We start from the raw sequence: 21,664 nt of genomic DNA on the forward strand, positions 1-21,664 counted from the left end.
AGTGTCTAATATCAATATTTTCTTTTCACCTATAACCTGTGGTTTAAGAGCAGTGTATGCTACTACAGGAAGCCTGTATGATATGATAGGCATGTCCAGGATTCCCTGTACTCACGTGGTTTTTGTGGCAGTTAAACAATGCGCAAATGGATGGTTTGAACTACCCACATTTACCCCATCATTACATGGATGTAGTGATTTTTACAAGTTGGCATATTGTGCCTTTATCAGTCACATTATTACACTGGTAGAGGCACAGTAATATTGTAGAAGCACAAGTGACATTGGCAACGGATATGACCCACCAATTCAGCAAGGATTCCCAGCTAATGTGTCACCAAAGGCAGGAGATGTGTTTATTATTTTGTATCCTAGAGATCCAGGTTAGTTCCCCTGATAATTTGTCAAAGCAGCAGCCTCGTAACAAGTAGGAAATCATTATGCAATCATTCCCTCAGGTCTCATTAGCAAACTGTAATGCTACACAATCTGAGTAACCATAATGTACATACACAAACCACAGCATTAGAGTTACATAGTTACATAGTTACATAGTTAAATTGGGTTGAAAAAAGACAAAGTCCATCAAGTTCAACCCCTCCAAATGAAAACCCAGCATCCATACACACACCCCTCCCTACTTTTAATTAAAATTCTATATACCCATACCTATATTAACTATAGAGTTTAGTATCACAATAGCCTTTAATATTATGTCTGTCCAAAAAATCATCCAAGCCATTCTTAAAGGCATTAACTGAATCAGCCATCACAACATCACCCGGCAGTGCATTCCACAACCTCACTGTCCTGACTGTGAAGAAACCCCTACGTTGCTTCAAATGAAAGTTCTTTTCTTCTAGTCTAAAGGGGTGGCCTCTGGTACGGTGATCCACTTTATGGGTAAAAAGGTCCCCTGCCATTTGTCTATAATGTCCTCTAATGTACTTGTAAAGTGTAATCATGTCCCCTCGCAAGCGCCTTTTTTCCAGAGAAAACAACCCCAACCTTGACAGTCTACCCTCATAATTTAAGTCTTCCGTCCCTCTAACCAATTTAGTTGCACTTAGTCTCTGCACTCTCTCCAGCTCATTTATATCCCTCTTAAGGACTGGAGTCCAAAACTGAACTGCATACTCCAGATGAGGCCTTACCAGGGACCTATAAAGAGGCATAATTATGTTTTCATCCTTTGAGTTAATGCCCTTTTTTATGCAAGACAGAACTTTATTTGCTTTAGTAGCCACAGAATGACACTGCCCAGAATTAGACAACGTGTTATCTACAAAGACCCCTAGATCCTTCTCATTTAAGGAAACTCCCAACACATTGCCATTTAGTGTATAACTTGCATTTATATTATTTTTGCCAAAGTGCATAACCTTGCATTTATCAACATTGAACCTCATTTTCCAGTTTGCTGCCCAGTTTTTCCAGTTTAGACAGATCACTTTGCAAAGTGGCAGCATCCTGCATGGAACCTATAGTTCTGCACAATTTAGTATCATCTGCAAAAATAGAAACAGTACTTTCAATGCCCACCTCCAGGTCATTAATAAACAAGTTGAAAAGCAAGGGACCTAGTACAGAGCCCTGCGGTACTCCACTAACAACACTGGTCCAATTAGAAAATGTTCCATTTACCACCACTCTTTGTAGTCTATCTTTTAGCCAGTTCTCTATCCAGGTACAAATACTATGTTCCAGGCCAACATTCCTTAATTTAACCAGTAACCTTTTGTGTGGCACTGTATCAAATGCTTTAGCAAAGTCTTAGTAAATCACATCCACTGCCATCCCAGAATCGAGGTCTCTACTTACATTCTCGTAAAAAGAAATTAAGTTAGTCTGGCAAGATCTATTACGCATAAAACCATGCTGGCACAAACTCATAGTATTATGATTTGCTATGAAGTCCAGTATCTTATCCTTTATTAACCCTTCGAAAAGCTTTCCTAATACTGACGTCAGACTAACTGGCCTATAGTTTTGAGGCTGAGAACGGGATCCTTTTTTGAATAGAGGCACCACATTAGCAATTCGCCAGTCTCTCGGCACAATGCCAGATCTCAATGAATCCTGAAAAATTAAGTAAAGAGGTTTGGCAATCACAGAGCTAAGCTCGCTAATTACCCTGGGATGAATACCATCTGGCCCTGGACCTTTGTTAATCTTAACATGTTCAAGTCTCTTTTGAATTTCTTCATGTGTGAACCATGCATCATTAGTTGTATTACTAGAATTGGGAGTGTTAAGAAGGAAACCTTCACTTACTGGTTCTTCAAATGTGTAGACAGATGAAAAATACGAGTTCAGAATCTGAGCTTTTATTTTGTTTTCATCAACCAGCTGACCCCCCTCTGATAGTAAGGGTCCCACCCCTTCCTGCTTCATTTATTTACTATTGACATATTTAAAAAATAATTTTGGATTTTTTTTACTGCTTGCTGCAATATCCTTTTCTATAGCAATTTTAGCTTGCCTTATAGCTTCTTTGCATGATTTATTGGCCTCCTTGTACCTTATAAATGTTTCGGCTGTACCAGCTAACTTGAAAGCCTTAAAAGCACGTCTTTTCTTACCCACCTCAACACCAACGCTTCTATTGAACCAAAATGTTTTGCTTTGCAACGACGTTCCTTGCTTACAAGTGGAATATACTGACAAGTATATTTATTAAGCAGCATTTTAAAGACTTCCCATTTTTGTTCTGTGTTTAACCCTGTAAAAAGCATTTCCCAATTAATATGTTGCAGAGATGCCCTTATACTGTCAAAGTTTGCACGTCTGAAATTTAGTGTTTTAGTTACTCCCTTATAGAATTGCTTCTGCAACAGAATCTCAAAGGAGACCATGTTATGATCACTATTCCCTAAATGCTCCCCCACACAAATGTTAGAGATGAGTTCAGTATTGTTAGTTATTACAAGGTCCAAAAGAGAGTTATTCCTAGTAGGTTCTTGAACGAGCTGGAATAAAAAGTTGTCATTCAGCATATTTACAAACCTACTAGCTTTTTCTGTCTTAGCAACCCCATTACCCCAGTCAATGTCTGGATAATTGAAGTCACCCATAGCAACAACTTGACCCAGCTGTGAAGCCGCTTGTATCTGCAAGAGTAGCTGGGCTTCATACTCAACACTTATACGAGGTGGTTTATAGCATACACCAATGATAATTATTTTTGTTACCTTTTGCCCAGTCGAAATCTCTACCCAGAGTGATTCTATACCCTCACCAGTGCCAGCTATTTTTATTTCTTTAGCGCATGGCTTTAATTCAGGCTTTACATACAAACCCACTCCTCCACCCTTTTTAATCCCTCTGTCCCTCCTAAAAAGGGTGTAACCATTTAAATTCACAATCCAGTCACATGTTTCATCCCACCAGGTCTCAGTGATACCAATTATATCATAATTTTTAGAGCATGCAATTAATTCCAGGTCTCCCATTTTACCTGACAAACTCCGTGCATTTGCCAGCATACAGCGGAGGTTACTACTTTTACTTTTGAAATGTGCATTACTTAGTGAAGAATTATACGTTAAGTTAGTATTATTCTGTTTTCCTTGTAACAGAGGGACCTCCTTAGCTGGTAAACTGTATGCCCCCCTCACTCCTCCCCCATGACCCCTTACTAACCCCACTGCCCCGTCTACACTAGCTTCCCCATAATCCTTTATCTCACCCACCCCCCCTTGCCTAGTTTAAACACTCCTCCAACCTCTTAGCCATTCTTTCCCCTAGCACCGCGGACCCCCTTCCATTGAGGTGCAAACCGTCACGGCTGTATAGGTTGTACCCCAACGAAAAGTCAGCCCAGTGCTCTAGGAACCCAAACCCTTCCTTCCTGCACCAAGACTTGAGCCACGCATTAAGCTCCCTAAACTCCCGCTGTTTTCCTAAACTTGCACGTGGCACAGGCAAAATTTCAGAAAAGATGACATTGGAAGACCTTTCCTTGATCTTAGAGCTTAGATCCCTGAAATCATTCTTTAAGGTCTTCCCTCTACCATTTATTTTGTCATTAGTACCGATATGCACTAAGACAGCTGGGTCGTGCCCAGCCCCACCCAATAATTTGTCTATCCGATCAACCACATGCCGAACCCTGGCACCAGGTAGACAGCAAACTGTTCGGTTGTAGCGATCCGGACGACAAATTACCCTATCCACTTTCCTAATAATTGAGTCCCCTACAACCACAATCTGCTTAGGCCTGACTCTACTCTCCCCCCCACCACTACTAGAGAAACTGGTCTCCCGGCTGTTAGAGAGATCAGCCCCATCTAGAATTGCCAATCCAGAGTTCATACTCCCATCATCTTCACACAATCTGGCAAATTTGTTGCGATGTATAATCTCCGGAGTTGCACATTAAGGTAAAATAATTGAGATTTCCAATTGTAAGAGACACACACACACAAGAAACAAAGTATCGTAGACAGCAAAGTAGGAATCTTGGCCTGAACTGAGTGTCAGCAGCTGGCATTTACATAAATGAGGTGACACTGACATTCCTCTGACTCTCTTACAAGAACATCCCAGGCAGCTCCTGTCTTGCACTTGATTTTATGCAGGGCTCACCAACCTTTTTCACCTGTGAGCAACATTCAGATGTAAAAAGAGTTGAGGAGCAACACAAGCATGAAAAATGTTACTGGGGTGCCAAATAAGGGCTTTGATTGGCTATTGGTAGCACCTATGTGGACTGTCAACCTACATTGAGACTCTGTTTGGCAGTACATCTGGATTTTATGCAATCAAAATGTGCCTCCAAGCCTGGAATTCAAAAATAAGCACCTGCTGGGAGCAACGTCCAAGGGCTTGGAGAGCAACATGTTGCTCACGAGCTACTGGTTGGGGATCACTGATTTTATGGGAAGCCTTCAGCTATTGCAAAGCCATCATAAAGGGAAACTGCACCCAAGATCACTGGATAGATCCATAAAGGTAGGATAGAAAAACTGCAATAATAATCAACACTTGGAAAAACTCACAACAGAATAACAGTGTTCTACAACTCCTCCCAGGGTTGGCCTTGGGGTATATAAAGCTTTGTTCATAATAATCTTCCTTGGAAACTGTAAAATGTAGCACATGACATTTATAAAGCAGAACATGTTTCCTTTCAGTGAGTAAATAGGTTGTTACAAGTGTTACATTCAAAAGGATAACAGCCAGTCTGGTTTTCCCTTTCTCAAAGGTTGTCCTTTAGTGAGTCTAATTGCATCCAAAGATGGATGGCCGGATCATGGCATTACAAAAACCAAAACCCATTTGTTGACCCTATAAGCACAACGGTGGGGGGGACAGACCAGCTAGACTTATGGGGCTATCAAGTACTTTCTGATAAAACAAACAAACGACAATATATAAATAATACTTACGAACATACAAAAGAGAGGACTAATCAATACACCACCCTGGCCCCGTTTAATTAGTAGCTTATTCTGTGCAGACATTTTCAAAAATTGATTATTAATTACATGGTTATGATGATAAAACTGCCATACCATGTCAAAGTAAACTCCACATAGTTCTCCTATCAGTGCTGGACCTGGCCAACCGGATAACGGTGTCCCACCTCATGCCTGTTATGACAGAGGACCCAGGCATTGTCTCTCCTACCTACCCCTAGCTGTGGCCTTGCTAATTATATACCTCTGGTCATATGTTTCAAAGGTTAGTATTTGTCTGCATGGTTGCAGCTCTTGGGAAGAGTCGCAATAAAGAAATGGACCAGCGACTGGGGCAACAAGGAAATTAGTGATGATTATTATCCGATTTTTAAACTGATGGATTCATAGTATGGAATTAAATTGATAGAATTAATTGAACCTTATGTGGGAAGATAACCCCCCTATAATTACAAAGAGAGATTACACCTGATAGTCTGTATGTACCAATTGAATGTACTTAAAGGGCATGTAAAGTCTAAAATAGAATAAGGCTAGAAATGCTGTATTTTGTATACTAAATATAAACATGAACTAACTGCACCACAAGCCTAATCAAACAAATAATTTATGCTTTCAAAGTTGGCTACAGGGGGTCACCATCTTGTAACTTTGTTAAACATCTTTGCAAGACTAAGACTGTGCACATGCTCAGTGTGGTCTGGGCTGCTTAGGGATCATCATAAACAAAGCTGCTTGAGTTCTGCATGGCTGGGAAGTAAGGCGAGGGCTCCCCCTGCTGTTCATAAGTATGATTGTTTCCCTGCTCAGCAGTTAGGGACCATCTGACAATTCCTATCCACAGCAGTAAATGAAGGGACAATTTCACTGCATTGGTCAGGTTTCTTATAAAAACGGTACACATTTTTTAATTAAAGTATATTGGAGATAGGTTTCTTTTTCATTAAAGAAAGTAAAAATTGGATTTTATTTTTTTGCCTTTACATGCCCTTTAATGCATGCAAAAGTATATATAAGGGAAAAATGGATCCTAACGAAAAACTTTAGGACATGGGTTTTCAGAAATGTTTTTTTTATAGAAAAGATCGTTTGGAAACGGAACTGGACAAACCCAGCAGTTGGAATGTATACACTTGGTAAAGCACTGAAACGCAAGCCACCAGCCTTTGGAGGGTTGGCATGGCAACCGGGAGCAATCTGCCTTTTTAACGGGAATAGGGAAACAGACCACATGCCTCTGAGGAAGCCAATGAGAGTGGCGAAACGCGTCAGGTGGCATTGACGTCACCGTGAGCTGCGGGGGGGAACACCACGGGGAGTAGAAAAAATAACTTGCCGGCAAACACTGTTCTTTGGAAATTATTGGGAACCCACAAAGACTTATCTTTATATGTGACTGACTTTATAAGACTAAATGTGAGTGCAAAACTTTTTTAAAGATATTTTTAATAAACGGTTTTATGCTATGGGATTTCTGTTTTCCCTTATTGGAATCTAAAGGTACATTGTGAGGATAACCCCCATCTGTGAAAATTCATGCAATACCCCCACCTAGGATCTTGTAAGTAGGCACTTCAGCCAGATTGGTGAAGGCTGCTAGAATTAACCAGTAGTGCACTGTACATGGTAGTGTGACCCTTCCTGAGTAAACACACAGTATAGAGTTGTGTACAAACACAGGGTGCGATTTAAACCTAATTGGAACTTATTGCTCTATATACTGTTTCTAATTTCTCCGGTGCCCCAGGCCCTGGTCCATTTTTTTCTTGTGACTTTTCTCGTATTCAGTTGGGAGACTGTGGAAGGATCGGCAGGAGGATTTAACCCTAAAGGACAAACTAACTTTCTTTCCTCTTTTTTTTTTTTTTTTAAAGCTCTTGGGAAGGTGTCTCCTGATCTGGCCATTGGTCTCACAGGCTGATTCATTCAGATTGTGGCTTTTTTACATGACACATCTCTATGACAAACACCCATAAGAATTCCATTTGCTGCAACCACATGGGAGTTTGATCATTCATCCTGCAGAATAACACCACTGAAAAGCAAACATTCACCAAGGGGGTAGATGGGACCACCATATAGGGGTTTTACCAGCAGGGAGTGTTTGTATGTTTGTAGTAAACCTGGCCAGACAGTGTCAGATTGGCCCACCGGGTACCAGGAAAACTCCCGGTGGGCCCGGGTGTCAGTGGGCCCTCTTACCTCTAACCATTTGGTCTATTTCATGGTCGTTCCCTATTTATTTATGGGGGAAAAGGGGCTTAATTATGGAAGAATAGAGTATAGTATGTAGAGATTAAAGACTAGGAGAATAAAGAGTGAGGAGAGGAGGAATAATAGTTTGGAAAGTGGGCCCACGGTTTAAGGTTTTCTGGTGAGCCCCTGGTATCCCAGTCCGACACTGTGGCCAGATCAGCACTTTTCTTTACTCATATTTTACTTTAGCTTTTGAGTGTTCCCACAAACACTTTCTGTCAATTATTCTTAAGTGTTGACTGGTACAGATCTATGCACTGACGGGTAGGTATACATACCTCCAAACATTTTGGAAAAAGAAAGAGGAAAAAAAAAAGTTTTTTTGACCATGCCCATTGGTGTGGCCACACCCCCTAACTACCATGTTCATTTTACAAAATTTGGCAGGTTATGAAAGTTTGAACACATTGGTTTTTGTGTTATTAGAGTTTTGCTAATGAAGGTGAATTGCCCTTTAAGCTGCAAGTCACAGTTTCCTGCTTATCTTAAACTGTTACAATTAGTGATGGGCGAATTTGCGCCGTTTCGCTTCACCGAAAAATTAGCGAAATTCGCAAAACTGCATCCGTTTTTTTGGTGAAAATGCACCGGTGTCCAAAAACCGGACTCTGGCGAATTTTCGCAGCTGTTTTGCGAATTTATTCGCCGGTGGCGAATTGCTGCAAATTTGCGCCTGGCGAATAAAGTCGCCCATCACAAGTTACAATTTCTTCTTTGCTAGTCTCCAAGTGCACCTGCCATGTATTCTGGGATCTCTGCCAAAAGCCAATTAAGTAAGAAACTTTGTATCTTTTTCTGGCTGTTGTGAGTCAGTGTGAGTCTGGCTGTTGTCAGTGCAGGAGATCAAACAGAAAGTTGTGACTTTCCAGTAAGAAACCCGGGACTGCGGACTGAGCTGACAAAATAGTGACTGTCCCGAAAAGTTGGGAGTTATGGGTATAGTTTAATCACAGTGGCTGAATACTGAACACAAATTGCCAAGACTCACCTAGCAATACTAGATATTTCATCATTACTAAGGTATATTGTTTATATTCAGTGAAGAACAAAACTGTAACCTGAAACGCTTGAAATAGAAGTGCTGCAAGTTGCCATACATGGGTCATGTGGGTATTGGCTGACCCAACAAAAATGACATACAGTATATAAAACATTGTAAGAAGAACACAGCACTCATAAAGCTTTTTGGTTTTGTGAATTGTGTTGTTTGGCCTCATTGTGCAACAATATTAGTATTCTGGGTATGGGATCTGTTATCCGAAAGCCCGATATACAGAAAGCTCAGAATTACAGAAAGGTTGTCTTTCATAGACTCTTATTATAATCAAATAATCCAAATTTTTAAAAATGATTTTCCTTTTTCTCCTTAATAATAAAACAGTACCTTGTACATGATCCGAACTAAGATATAATTAATCCTTATTGGAAGTAGAACCAGCCTATTGGGTTTATTTAATGTTTACATGATTTTCTAGTAGATTTAAATTATGAAGATCTTAACTATGGAAAGATCCATTATCCGGTAAACCCCAGGTCCCGAGCATTCTGGATAATACGTCCCATACCTGTATAGGTTTGCAGGAAATCCATTCATTAGCAGAGCCCAGAAAGTTGCTCACAACTTGAATATTTGTATAACTAGGAGTTCTCATTAGGTATAACAAAATATGTTGCACTATCCATATCTTAATAACAGGTGATATTATTTAGAAAGAAAGGTTCCATCCTCACATCAGGTACTTGGGAACTCTTCTGTGTTCTCTCTGTACCTCCATGGTATGGGGGCATAAATGGTATAATGATAAGTAAAAAGTAAAATCACTTGTATTTTAGGCAGCAGGAAAAAAAAATCCAAGTTTAATTCCTTTTAGGTGGAGGAAAATAGCAAAATAGATCTGGGGTCTCAAACTCAGTTATGGCCGTGGTCAAGCGGAAGTTTAGAGAAGACACAATGGAACAAGTTTCAGGCTGCAGCAGTTGCCATAGAGACCTGCAGTATTATCAGGAGAGGCAGAATTCCCACTTTCTGAAACAAGGATCTGGAGTATTTATATTTGCCCTTTTTGAGGAGTTATTCAGTGGAAGGAATGTGCAAAGCAAGAGAACGATTCTGATGCAGCTTTGCTAAGGAAATAGATCAGATAACTTTTCTAATGTCTCTCCAGAGCAGAGCAACATCAGAGCAGTTCTCTTTCTCACCAGCTTTTCTGCGGCTCAGACAGCAGCCCCGATGCCAACTCCATCTGCTCAGCATTTACCTCTTTGGCATCCAAATGGGTGGGGAGGCTGCTTTACTAATGAAGAGAGAGTGCCATTTGTGGTGTTTATACAAATGGCCTGTAGATGTCACTGTGCTCAAGACTTATACTGTGCATACAGCTCGTGGTGTTAGAGTTGCTTACTGTCGTGTAATGGCTGCATGAGTCTGCTAATAAAGCAGTTATACTCTACTCATCCTCGGCTACCCAAAACATAACAATTGGCGATGAGATGTCTCTTCTACCTCTGCAGCAGCCTGCACCTTTTCTTCCAAACCCTGGTGATCCTACCATACCTTTTACTGCCTGGATCCGTATGTTTGAAAATTACATTATTGCTGCTGACCAAGGGGAGATTTCTGCTGCTAGAAAGCGTGCTTTACTTATTCACTGCCTGGGAGCAGAGGGACAGTGTACATTCTATACATTACCATTACCTGATGAGACATGAAACTGCCCTTACTGCTATAAAGAACTTTTTCGTGCCAAGAGTAAATGTGGTTGCTGAAAGATATAAATTCCGCCAACGCGGACAACATAATGGCAAATCCACAGAACAATTTGTAGCGGCTTTGAGAGAGCTGGTTGTCACCTGTGAGTTTGGGAATCGAACAGATGAAATGCTAAGAGACCAAATAGTAGAAAAAACAAACTCACCTAGCATTAGAGAGAGACTGCTCCTAGAGCAGGATTTAACCCTTGCAATGGCTATTACAATTGCTAGCCAAATTGAAACAGCAGAGGCTAAAACTCTCAGTCAGGGAACTGCTGGGAATGTACAGACTCATTTACATTTTAAAAAAATCTAAAAATCTAAAAAGATCTTAAAGTTATCAGAGGATGCTTTTTTCCCCACTGGCTGCTTAATTCTCCTGAGTTGCGGAGCTTTGCTTTTTCTTTATTCTGCCATCCAGATCATCAGCAGGTGGTGCTGTTGGTACTGAATTCATTGTATCAGCAGTACATATTTTTCCTTTTGGAATCATCAAAAAATATTTTGGGATGCACCGAATCCAGGATCGGGATTCGGCCTTATACAGCAGGATTCGGCGGAACCCGATCCAAATCCTAATTTGCATATGCAAATTAGGGACGAGGAGGGAAATCATGTGACAAGGAAGTAAAAAAAGTTTTCCCCTTCACACCCCTAATTTGCATATGCAAATTCGGTTCGGTATTCGGCCAAAATAGTGGATTCGGTGCATCCCTAAAAAAATTTATTTAAACGTTTTCTTAAACACACACAGATATTTAAGAATAAAAAATAAATATATATATATATCTATATCATTCATACACAAATTCTTTTTTCAGTAGCAGTGGGAGATTCCATACAATTAATTTCATTTCTGCCCAGAAACAACGTGGATTATGCCCCTGTGAATATAGTGAAATAGAAATAATGTTGTAATGTTATAAGAACAATAACAAAACTTCATTTTAGATTTTTTTTCTTTTAAAAGTGCAATGCTAAATGCTCAACAAACAGTTCAACAAGATAAAAAAAGATCATTTCTCCAGATAATAAAAAGTCTTTAGTTGCTGTATTATGAAACACAACATTTTTTTTTATCTTCCCCCTCCCCCCATGACCTCAGTGGAAGGCCCGGCTCTTCCTTCTGTAGTCGAATGTGCACTAAATCCAATATGAAATCCTATGGCTGCCCAAGGGCCCGGCAATGCATTGCATCACTCTGACAGCTCAAGATATAGAACCATTTTTACCTTTAAAAAAAATGAGGGTGGGGGGGGAAAGGAGGTTACAGTAGGAGTATAAACAGAGCAAGGGGTGACTGAAGGAAGGAATAGAGTTAAGAGAATGCTGTGGGTACCTAGGGGCTCAGTTCTCTACCGGTGTGGGATTTGGAATAGGCTGGCTTACTATAACTTGTACTACAAAGTCTTTGGGTATTTTTAATTCCTCCAGTCTCATTTTGTCTGTCAGTGGCCGGCCAGAAAAGAACCAACGCTGGCTGGCAGGCTCCACCCCTTCAGCTGCGTGGAGGCGGCGCTTCATGTGATATACCGTGTCCGCACTGCGCACCATAAGCCTAAGGTCCTTTCCCGTGGAGAGGCGCAGCCTTAGCTGACATTCATGGCCGGAGTTTGGGGGTGGCTCGGGGATATCTAGAGTCTCGGAGTCACTCTTTTCTTCTATCATGTTGATTGGTGGCGCAAGACAGTAAACAGGAAGCTGGTAGCGGTTTCCAAGTTCGTCGTAGCACTCTGTAAGGGCACCTTTGGGGGAAAAAAAAAAAAAAAAAGAGAACAATATTAGGAATAGTTGCTGAAAAACTTTAATGTTTTGCTACAAATAGGCTTCCACCTTTCCTAGGAAATGTTATCTATGCTTAAATGGGAACTCCACACAAACATAAGCTTTTTGAAAAGTAAACATAACTTCAAGCAACTTTGCAATATACATCAATTACAAAATATACAGATTTTTCATGATTTTTAATGACTTAGAACAGTTCCCCAAGCCTGGCCCCCTGCTCTGCTGATCTGTCTGACTACTTTGCTGAGCTGGCTGACTACTGTTACTTTGTATCAACAGCCATCTGTCCTCAGCCTGCATCCTCCAAACCCCACAATTCCCTGCACACGTGATTACAATAAGGAAAGGAACATCACAGTGCAATGCATTGTGGGTTATGTAGTTCCTGCATGCTGTCTGTAAGCAGAGGAGAAGTTGTTACAATTTGTAACATCAGTGTTTCGTCCCTCCTTCCCTGCCAGGATTTCAAATGATGCAGAAAGAGAAGAACTGTTAAACAGCTGGATTTCAGCATAGAAAATGGCATTTATTCATAGTTTTTGAAGAAACAGGTAACTGTGGTGGGTATATTAGGGGTTTCTGTGTTTTGTGGTCCTCTTTCTCAAATTTTGCTTTGGAAGTTTGTTTCCCTTTAATATGTTTTAACCCTTTTTTTCTGGAGAGATCTGTCAAAAGCTGCATGTGCCCATACTACCAGTATCTGCTATAAGGGTCACTCTGGTCTGTTTTCTATCATTCCTATGGGGCAGGTCAACCATAACATGGGCTGGGAGTTACATAATTGTGGAGTGGACATAAATGCTGGATACAGAGAAAAACAGTTGAAGATGTATATTTGCTGCTACAGGTGCAGACCCTTCGGGAACAGAGATCAATTAACTCTTGTGTTGCCATGTGGTAGAATGTATAAACATTGTGTATGAAGCGTAAAACCGATGCAGAGGGGAAAAGCTGTTAGCCTTGCACAGTGAAATGATCCTCGTGGAAGGTAGCAGCATATGATTTCTACTCTCTGTGATCATCAGCTAATATAAAGTCATTCTAAAAAGGCTTCTCAGTGGCTGCTTTATAATCATTACTTTTTAATATATTGTTTAATAGAATAGTAGATGGCTACTCGCTATTGAACGTCTTCCAGAATGAGAGCGCCACCTAGTGCATTACATCTATTAAGCACCTGTATAAAGCAGCACAGAATGCTATGTGCCAATAGCATAATAAATGGCACAGCAGCAGCTCAGTGGATGGAATACCTGCACTGAAATCAAGCATTAGCCTATAATACTACCCGAGAACCACTAAACTCTGCTCATAACAAAGTGAGTCCATAGCTGCCATTATGGTTCGGCAGTGGGGAACCCTATCTTTAGCTGGCCAAAAACATTGCGATTTTATTCTGTGACCAACGAATGTTCAGATATCGAGATGTGTTTCAATGCCACGACCTTAAAGGGCATGTAAAGTCTAAAATAGAATAAGGCTAGAAATGCTGTATTTTGTATACTAAATATAAACATGAACTTACTGCACCACAAGCCTAATCAAACAAATAATTTATGCTTTCAAAGTTGGCTACAGGGGGTCACCATCTTGTAACTTTGTTAAACATCTTTGCAAGACTAAGACTGTGCACATGCTCAGTGTGGTCTGGGCTGCTTAGGGATCGTCATAAACAAAGCTGCTTAAGTTCTGCATGGCTGGGAAGTAAGGCGGGGGCTCCCCCTGCTGTTCATAAGTATGATTGTTTCCCTGCTCAGCAGTTAGGGACCATCTGACAATTCCTATCCACAGCAGTAAATGAAGGGGGAATTTCACTGCATACAGTCAGGTTTCTTATAAAAATGGTACACATTTTTTAATTAAAGTATATTGGAGATAGGTTTCTTTTTCATTAAAGAAAGTAAAAATGGGATTTTATTTGTTTGCCTTTACATGCCCTTTAAACTAACCACTGAGATTTAAATTGTAGGATTAAAGTAGACAATGTTCTGGTCATTAATTTACAAAAAGCAATGATTTGAAAGTTACGTCCAACAAATAGTAGTGACAGTCACCGATTGATATTGTCAAACAGGCAATACATGCAGAGATATTATCGTTACCCGACAAAATGTTTCTAACCTGTACCATCGAATAAAGGACCGATCATCATCGTCCAAAAAATCCAGTAGAACCTCAATTTTACATCTTCTGATTTAAAGTTTCCCCTCATTTTACATTGTTGTTTTGTGGTCCCACCTATATATTATGCATAATCCATTTCCCTGATTTTACATATTCCTGGATTATACACTTTTTTTCTGGTCCCCTGAAAAATATAAAATGGGTGTTCTAGTGTATACCAGTCCACAGTCAGCCTGAAAATCATATGAAACCTTGTTTGGTATGACTATGTGTCCATCTGTGGCCAGCTTCATACTTACATACTCTGTATTTCTATCTGAGCGTGCATTACAGTGGCAAGTCTCTGTATTTTTATCCCACCATGTATTGAGTTGCGTAAGGGGCAGATATCCCGCAATAAAATATAGAAATGGAAAAAATAAAGCAAGGGGCATCAGTTGGTGCTTGAGCTAAATTTCGGCACTTTCACTGCACAGATAAGTTACAATTTCCACTGCCTTAGCCAAACCTCAAAATGTCTGGTCAGCAGTTTGTATGAGGTGCCTTTGTTACAACATGCTTTTCAATGCTTAGTTATCTTTAGCTTAGATTAGTGAACCTTAGTCAACGATTAGTTAACTTTAATAACTGTTATAGAATGGCTAATTCTTTTTAGTGTTTTTGAATTATTTGCCTTCTTCTTCTGTCTCTTTCCAGCTTTCAAATAAGGGCAGTATCAGACTGGGACACCAGGGGCCCACCCAAAAACCTTTGACTAGGGACCCACCAATTAATCTTAGACCAGGGGCCCACTCTTTCTCTCCTCACTCAACCTCTATTCTCCTCGTCTCTTTTCTCTACATACTACAATCTATTATTCCATCTATTTCTCATAAAAATAGGGAATGGCCATGAAATAGGCCAAATGTTTAGCAGCATGAGGGCCCACTGACACCTGGGCCCACCGGGACTTTTCCTGGTCCCGGTGGGCCAGTCCGACACTGAATAAGGGTCTAAAATCAAATGCTCTGTAAGGCAAATACAAAATGTATTGTTATTGCTAATTTCTATTCAGGCCCTCTCCTATTCATATTCCATTTTTTTATGCAAGAGTAAGAGACTGATCGCTAGGGTAATTTGGACCCTAGCAACCAGATTGCTGAAATTGAAACTGAAGCGCCGAATAAAAATCTAAATATCTCAAAAATCACCTATATATTATGCATAACACATTCCCCTGATTTTACATTTTCCCTGATTTTACATGATTTTATTCTGGTCCCTTGAAAAAAAAAAACATAAAATGGGGGTTCTACTGTAGTATTTTCACTTCTAGCTTTGGGGATTAATCAAAATATTCTAACTATTAAAACGATGTAGCCGAAGCCGGCTGATTAACAGATTCATAAAGAAGAATGCAGGGACATTGTGGCTGGAGAAGAAAGATCTTCTACTACATTATTTCAAGGGTCGGAAGCAGCAAAACAATAGCTTTCAATAGCAATTACATTTGCAAATACCTGGAAATGATTTTTTGTTAACTTTATTTTTATTTTGTTTTGACCATGTTTTGTCCATTTGGCATCTTAGACAAACAAAAGAAAATCAAGTATAGAAAATCAAATGATAACATATACAGTAGAACTAATAGCATATAGAAAAGTTTCCGACCAGAGTCAGATAGTCGTATAGTAAAGCTGGCCATACACGGAAAGATCCTCACGTTTGTCGATGTCACCAAATGAGCAGATATCTCTTCCCGATATGCCGACTTTGAAGTGGGCGATATCAGACTGATCCGATCCTGGGCCCAACGAGCGGATCATAACAACAGGTATAACAGCTGGCGGATTGCGGGACCGAATCAACGAACAGATGCGGCTGTGATCCGACGGGATTTTTTACCCTGCCCCATCGAAATCTGCTCAACTTTCAGCCAGATATTGATCAGGGGAAGCCCGTCAGAGGGTCCCACACACGGGTCAGTAAGCCGACGACTCGGCTTTATCGGCCCGTGTATGGGGGTCTTTAGGATGTGACCATTCAGGGGTAAAGCATCAGTTGTGGAGTGGCCATTCCTTGTTTTCTGAGAGTTTCACTTCTGATATCAGATCAACCTTACACTTTTAATTTATCAGCAGTTTACCTGTAAACTTTTGTTCTGGAGGGGTTTATTTTCCCCTAAGGGGCAAGGTGTCCCAGTTATATCATATGTTATCGAAACATATTTTTCACAGCTGTCAGATATTCCATCCTTCCGACATGTTCAATCCTGTCTATTAGTTCCTGTTCTGTACGGGCTAGTGGGTGTTTTGCAACTCGTCCGTTGCCCCAGTAATTATTGCATTTACTAGTCTTTGCCATGAGTTATTTATGTGTTCAATTTTGTCGACCAGTAGGAATATTCTGGGATTTTACTGAAAATGATTTTTAAAAGTACTACTGTCACAGCTCCCAGCGCATACTCTTTGTTGCCTGCAGATGGCACCCATGAGCTGAGCAGATATCCCTTCCTCATGTGGCTCGGAGCTGAGAATACAAGCACTCTGATAATCTCTGGGACATCTCTCAGATGCTCCCCATTAAAGGAATTGTTCAGGGTAAAAATAAAAACTGGGTAAATAGATAGTATGTGCAAAATAAATAGCGTTTCTAATATAGTTAATTAGCCAAAAATATAATGTATAAAGGCTGGAGTGACTGGATGTGTAACATAATAGCCAGAACACTACTTCCTGCTTTTCAGCTCTCTTGGTTTCCACTGATTGGTTACCAGGCAGTAACCAATCAGAGACACATGGCCACATGGGTCATAACTGTTGCTTTTGAATCTGAGCTGAATGCGAGGATCAATTGCAAACTCACTGAACTATTATCTACCATGTGACCCCCCTTCAAGTCGCTGACTAACTCAGAGTTAAAGAGCTGCAAAGCAGGAAGTTGTGTTCTGGCTATTATGTTACACATCCAGTCACTCCAGCCTTTATACATTATATTTCTGGCTAACTAATTATATTAGAAACATTTTTTATTTTGCGCAGCCTATCTATTTACCAGTTTTTATTTTTAAACTGAGCTGTTGCCTTTATTGGTGTGAGCTGGCGCTGTTCTGCCTGAGCATGGTGAGCAGACATGGAATTGAATGGTTTGCGGTTACTGGCGCTTCCTCTGTACAAGTCTTATGAGTCAGAAATGAGCATTAAATGGTACATTCTGGGGATCAGGTTCCTCTATGGAGCAGTGACAACATGAAACCCGGCCAATGTAAAGACCTCAGTACATGGAAGGGAATAAGTATTAACCGATTATGATTTAGTCCCCGTAACAGCACAAAACAAGAATTACACCCGAGGGAGGAAACACTATAGCTCACAATCAATTCCTGCAAGATGTACTGCAGCCGGTCTGGAATGGTACCACCCAGGACCACAAACTGTCATGTGAAATTGCCATGCAGCTGGGCTTTTAGCTCTCACCACGAACAGGACGAAAGGGGAACATTAAAGTAGCCACTGCCAGCAGTTGTGCCATTTTGTGTATTTGATTGTAATGAAACATTATAGATAATTATAGGTGTGCTTTCAATGACTGGCCTAGTACAAATACGTTCCAGCGCCCCACAACCAAACAGCTGTGATTAGCATTGTGCAGTTACATGAAAGCAAATATGTCATGTGTTGCTTCACTGGTTGAGCCAAAATAAATGACTGTTACTTATGCACGGGTACCTTTAACTGTCATACTTAGCACAACTGAACCACGCTACAGAAATAATACACCTCTGATATATACAGCTCTGTACATAGGCGGATTTTAATTAAGGCTTGGGAAGGCTAAGCCTTCCCAAACCTTTGTCCATTGTAAATGTACCCTACCTTGTCTGAAATATTGTGCTGGAGAAGGTTCTAACTAAAAATCAAAAGTGATTGATCTAGCACTGGCACTGGCAAAGTTCCGTGGGATGGGTGTGATAGAGAAGTGATGAGTAAGACAGTAACAATCAAGCCTGATATACTCCACCTTGCTGTCTCAGGAGTTGTTCCTTGGTTCCTAGGCTCAAAATCTATTGCTCTGCCCTTGCTTCCAAGAACAATTGCCTGGCCAGCAGGGGGAGGGGCTACACGGGGCTAAATCTACAGCGCAGGAAAACTGAAGCTCAGAGCAGCAGAAGGTGTGGAATATAATTACCTATTAATAATAATCATCCTGCTATTCATGCATTAAATGTGGCTGCATTTCTTTATATATGATTTTGTTGTATATGGGAGCTGAAGGAGTTGTTTGCGGATTTCTAGAATACCAAATACTACAGACACAAGTGTAAGGTTGAGAGCCTTTTGTGGCTGTAAGAGTTAATCTTGCTGGGAATGGAGTGTGGGGAGGCAGGAATATGAATTCTACTGGGATTTATGGGGGAATGTTTTAGTTGGAGGGGTTATTTTGGGGGCTTAAAAAGTTTTGGAAATGCAGCAAATGAAGTGTGGGGAAGTGATGTGAGGGCTGGGCCTGCTGGTCCCTGTGGGAAAGAAAAAAATAACATACTGGGAGCTGAATGTAAGGTAGTTGTGAGTATTGAATTCATCTAATATTAAAGGGCACCTGTTGGGAAATAATATTATAGCCCAAGGTATGGGCTAACACTCCGGTTGAGGGTAACATTTGTTTTTTTTAAATTCCCCCGCCATCGCAAAGCCACCAGCACCGGGAGGGAGCTCCTGGTACGAGCAGCAGGGCTGCCATTAGAAATCACGGGGCCCCATACAACAAATTTTTCGGGGCCCCCTGGACCCTGCCCCCACTGGTGCCCAAGCCAGATCCTGCCCAAAGACCACACAGACATCAGCGCTAAAAAAGTAACCCCCCCACACACAATAAAAAGCTATTGATGGTCAGGGCCCCCTTATAAGTTAAAAAATAAAACACTGGAGCCAGGGCCCCCCTTACAAGTTAAAAAAAATTGTGGCCCCAAAGAATATCTTTTAAAAAAAACATTGGTGCTAGGGCACCCCTTACAAGTTAAAAAAATTGAAGCCCCAAATATTTTTTTTTTTAAAAAAACTTCGGTGGCAGGGGCCTATAGAATATTAAAATAATACCTTGGTGGCAACGGGATTAAAAAAAAACACACAAATTGTTCAGTAAAATTGAACTCGTGGCTTCAGGACTTCAACTTCGGGTCTTTTCGCTGCTTCAGGACTTCAATTTCGACTGTTTTCATGACTTTGGGTCTTTTTGCCCCTTCAAGAGTTCGGCTTCGGCTGTTTTGGTGGCTTCAGGTCCTTCGGCTGTTTGGCTTTTCGGCACTTCCGCATTTCGGCTGTTCGGGACTTAGAAAATGGCCGCACGGCTTTGGTGCTCTCAAGTGGGCCCTTCATGCCCGGGACACTTGTCCCCCCCCCCCTTAATGGTGGCCCTGACAATCGGGCCATGTTGGGGCACACGCATGTGCATAATGAGCGAACTTACTCATTATGCACGTGACTCTTTATGTGCATGCTCTATGTATGACATGGTCGCTTACACAGGGAGCTCCCTCCCGTTGCGGGTGTCCAATCGCTTGCAGGGGGCAATTTTTTTTTCAAAAAAAAATAGTAACCCCCAACTGGAGTGCAGGCTCTATTAGCCCGCACATTTGGTTGGGGATAATATTTTTGCCCAACAGGTGCCCTTTAAGTGCTCAAACAGAGGGAAAGCTATGAGACTGAATGAAGATGAAAAAGTATATTTTGTATTATAAAAATATATTTTATATCACCTTGCCGTGCTACAAAGTGCATCTTTCTTTTAAAAAGGTTTAAAAAATGTTGTTGTACTTTTAAAGTAAAAAAACATTTATGTATGACACAAAATTATAAAAGAATTGTTGTTAAGTCTATTGTTGACTTATTGCATATAGATACTTAAATTTTTTTTTAGCCTCCCCAAACAAAAAAATCACCATCCGCCTATGGCTCTGTACCCACAGCAGCAGCAGAACAGATGAACAGCAGCTCTTTCCATGCTCAGCTCACACAAAGCTCTTATTTAACGCCCATAACTTTGAAATTCAAATAAAAAAAGACCAACCAAAATTTATTAAAAAATAGAAGTTTTTTTTTGAATAGGCTGTATTCGAATCGACGTAAGATCGTATTAGATCAAATTCGATTCAAAGTATTTAAAAAAAAAAAAAAAAACGTTTTGAAGAGTCAGTACATGATAAATTTCAATATTCAAAATTTTCAAATTTTTTTCAAAGTCGATTAGAATTTGTGTGCCAGTACTGTAGTTTATATTTTCTACACTTTGGCCATTTCTCAATAGGCCCAGCTGTAAATGATACCCTTATAAGTGGCACATTCTTAAAGAGATACTGACACCAGAAATTAAACTCTTTTTTACATATATCGTATTATTGCCTTTGAAAGCTACTTATATATCAGCATGACCTATAGGTAACTTTTGATGTACATTTATATATATGTAACCCATCAGTGGCGTAACTTCGGATGCCAGGGCCCCCTCTGCACATATATAATAGTGGGAGAATTTCATGTATAATACCCCCAGAACTCATAGATGGCACAATTGCAAATTTGCACATTAAGGCAAGGAAAGGGGTTAAAGGACCACAAGGCAGTGCAATAAATGTGATTTATATTCTTACCGCCCTACATTCTTTCTATGCTGATAGTCTGGTAGAAGGGGGAGGAGGGGGGAATCTGCAGGGAACGACCATCTGTCCTACCTGTCTGGCTGGCTTCCCTCCACATGTTATTGAACTATAACTCCCAGCACCAACACCCGGAGAGCTACAACCTTGGCCCAGGGCTAGTGGGGAGAGAGAAGAACCTGCTACCAGTTTATTGCCTGGGCACTGTGTAAATAGAGTGGGAAAAGGGGCATGAGTGTGGGCACAGCGAGCATCACACACACAGCAGCAAATGTACCAATCACTCACACACAGTAACAAACACACACACAAAATACACACAAACAGAGAAACACACACTCAAACTGTAATTGACACACATAGTAAAGCTTGCCTGGCTGCATGGCATCAGATCCAACCTGCTCCCTAAATCCACCCCGCCCCCCAGGTTTCAGCTCGAACAGTTCCAGCAGCAGTAACAAGGCAGCTAGGAAGATCAGCATCTGCCATGAGCACTCAGTACTGGGATCCAGCCATTGGCAGCAGGCCAGCCCAGCAGCGAAGAATGTAAGTGAGATTGTGCCATGTGACAGTCCGGCACTACACTGACTAACTCCTCCAGGCACTGGGCAGGGGGGCGGAGTTAAGAATTAGAAGAGCCCATCCAAGCATGCCTCGCCTCTCAGCTGGAAGCAGCTGCACTGTACACTCTGCAGGT

General features: G+C 40.9%; 1 protein-coding gene across 2 annotated transcripts in view; it reads right to left on the reverse strand.

Annotated features, from left to right (window-relative positions):
* Positions 1-11,372: 11,372 nt before the first annotated feature.
* The window catches only part of ubtd2.S (ubiquitin domain containing 2 S homeolog), a 69,497-nt gene continuing 59,205 nt past the window's right edge, over positions 11,373-21,664 (reverse strand). The window contains 1 exon segment of one of the 2 annotated variants that reach the window (NM_001094450.1): positions 11,373-12,172. In NM_001094450.1, coding sequence (NP_001087919.1) covers positions 11,775-12,172 — 398 coding nt within the window. In that variant the 3' untranslated portion in view covers positions 11,373-11,774. 2 annotated transcript variants of the gene reach the window in all.

This window comes from Xenopus laevis, chromosome 3S, assembly GCF_017654675.1.
Source record: "Xenopus laevis strain J_2021 chromosome 3S, Xenopus_laevis_v10.1, whole genome shotgun sequence".
Taxonomy (NCBI): Eukaryota; Metazoa; Chordata; class Amphibia; order Anura; family Pipidae; genus Xenopus; species Xenopus laevis.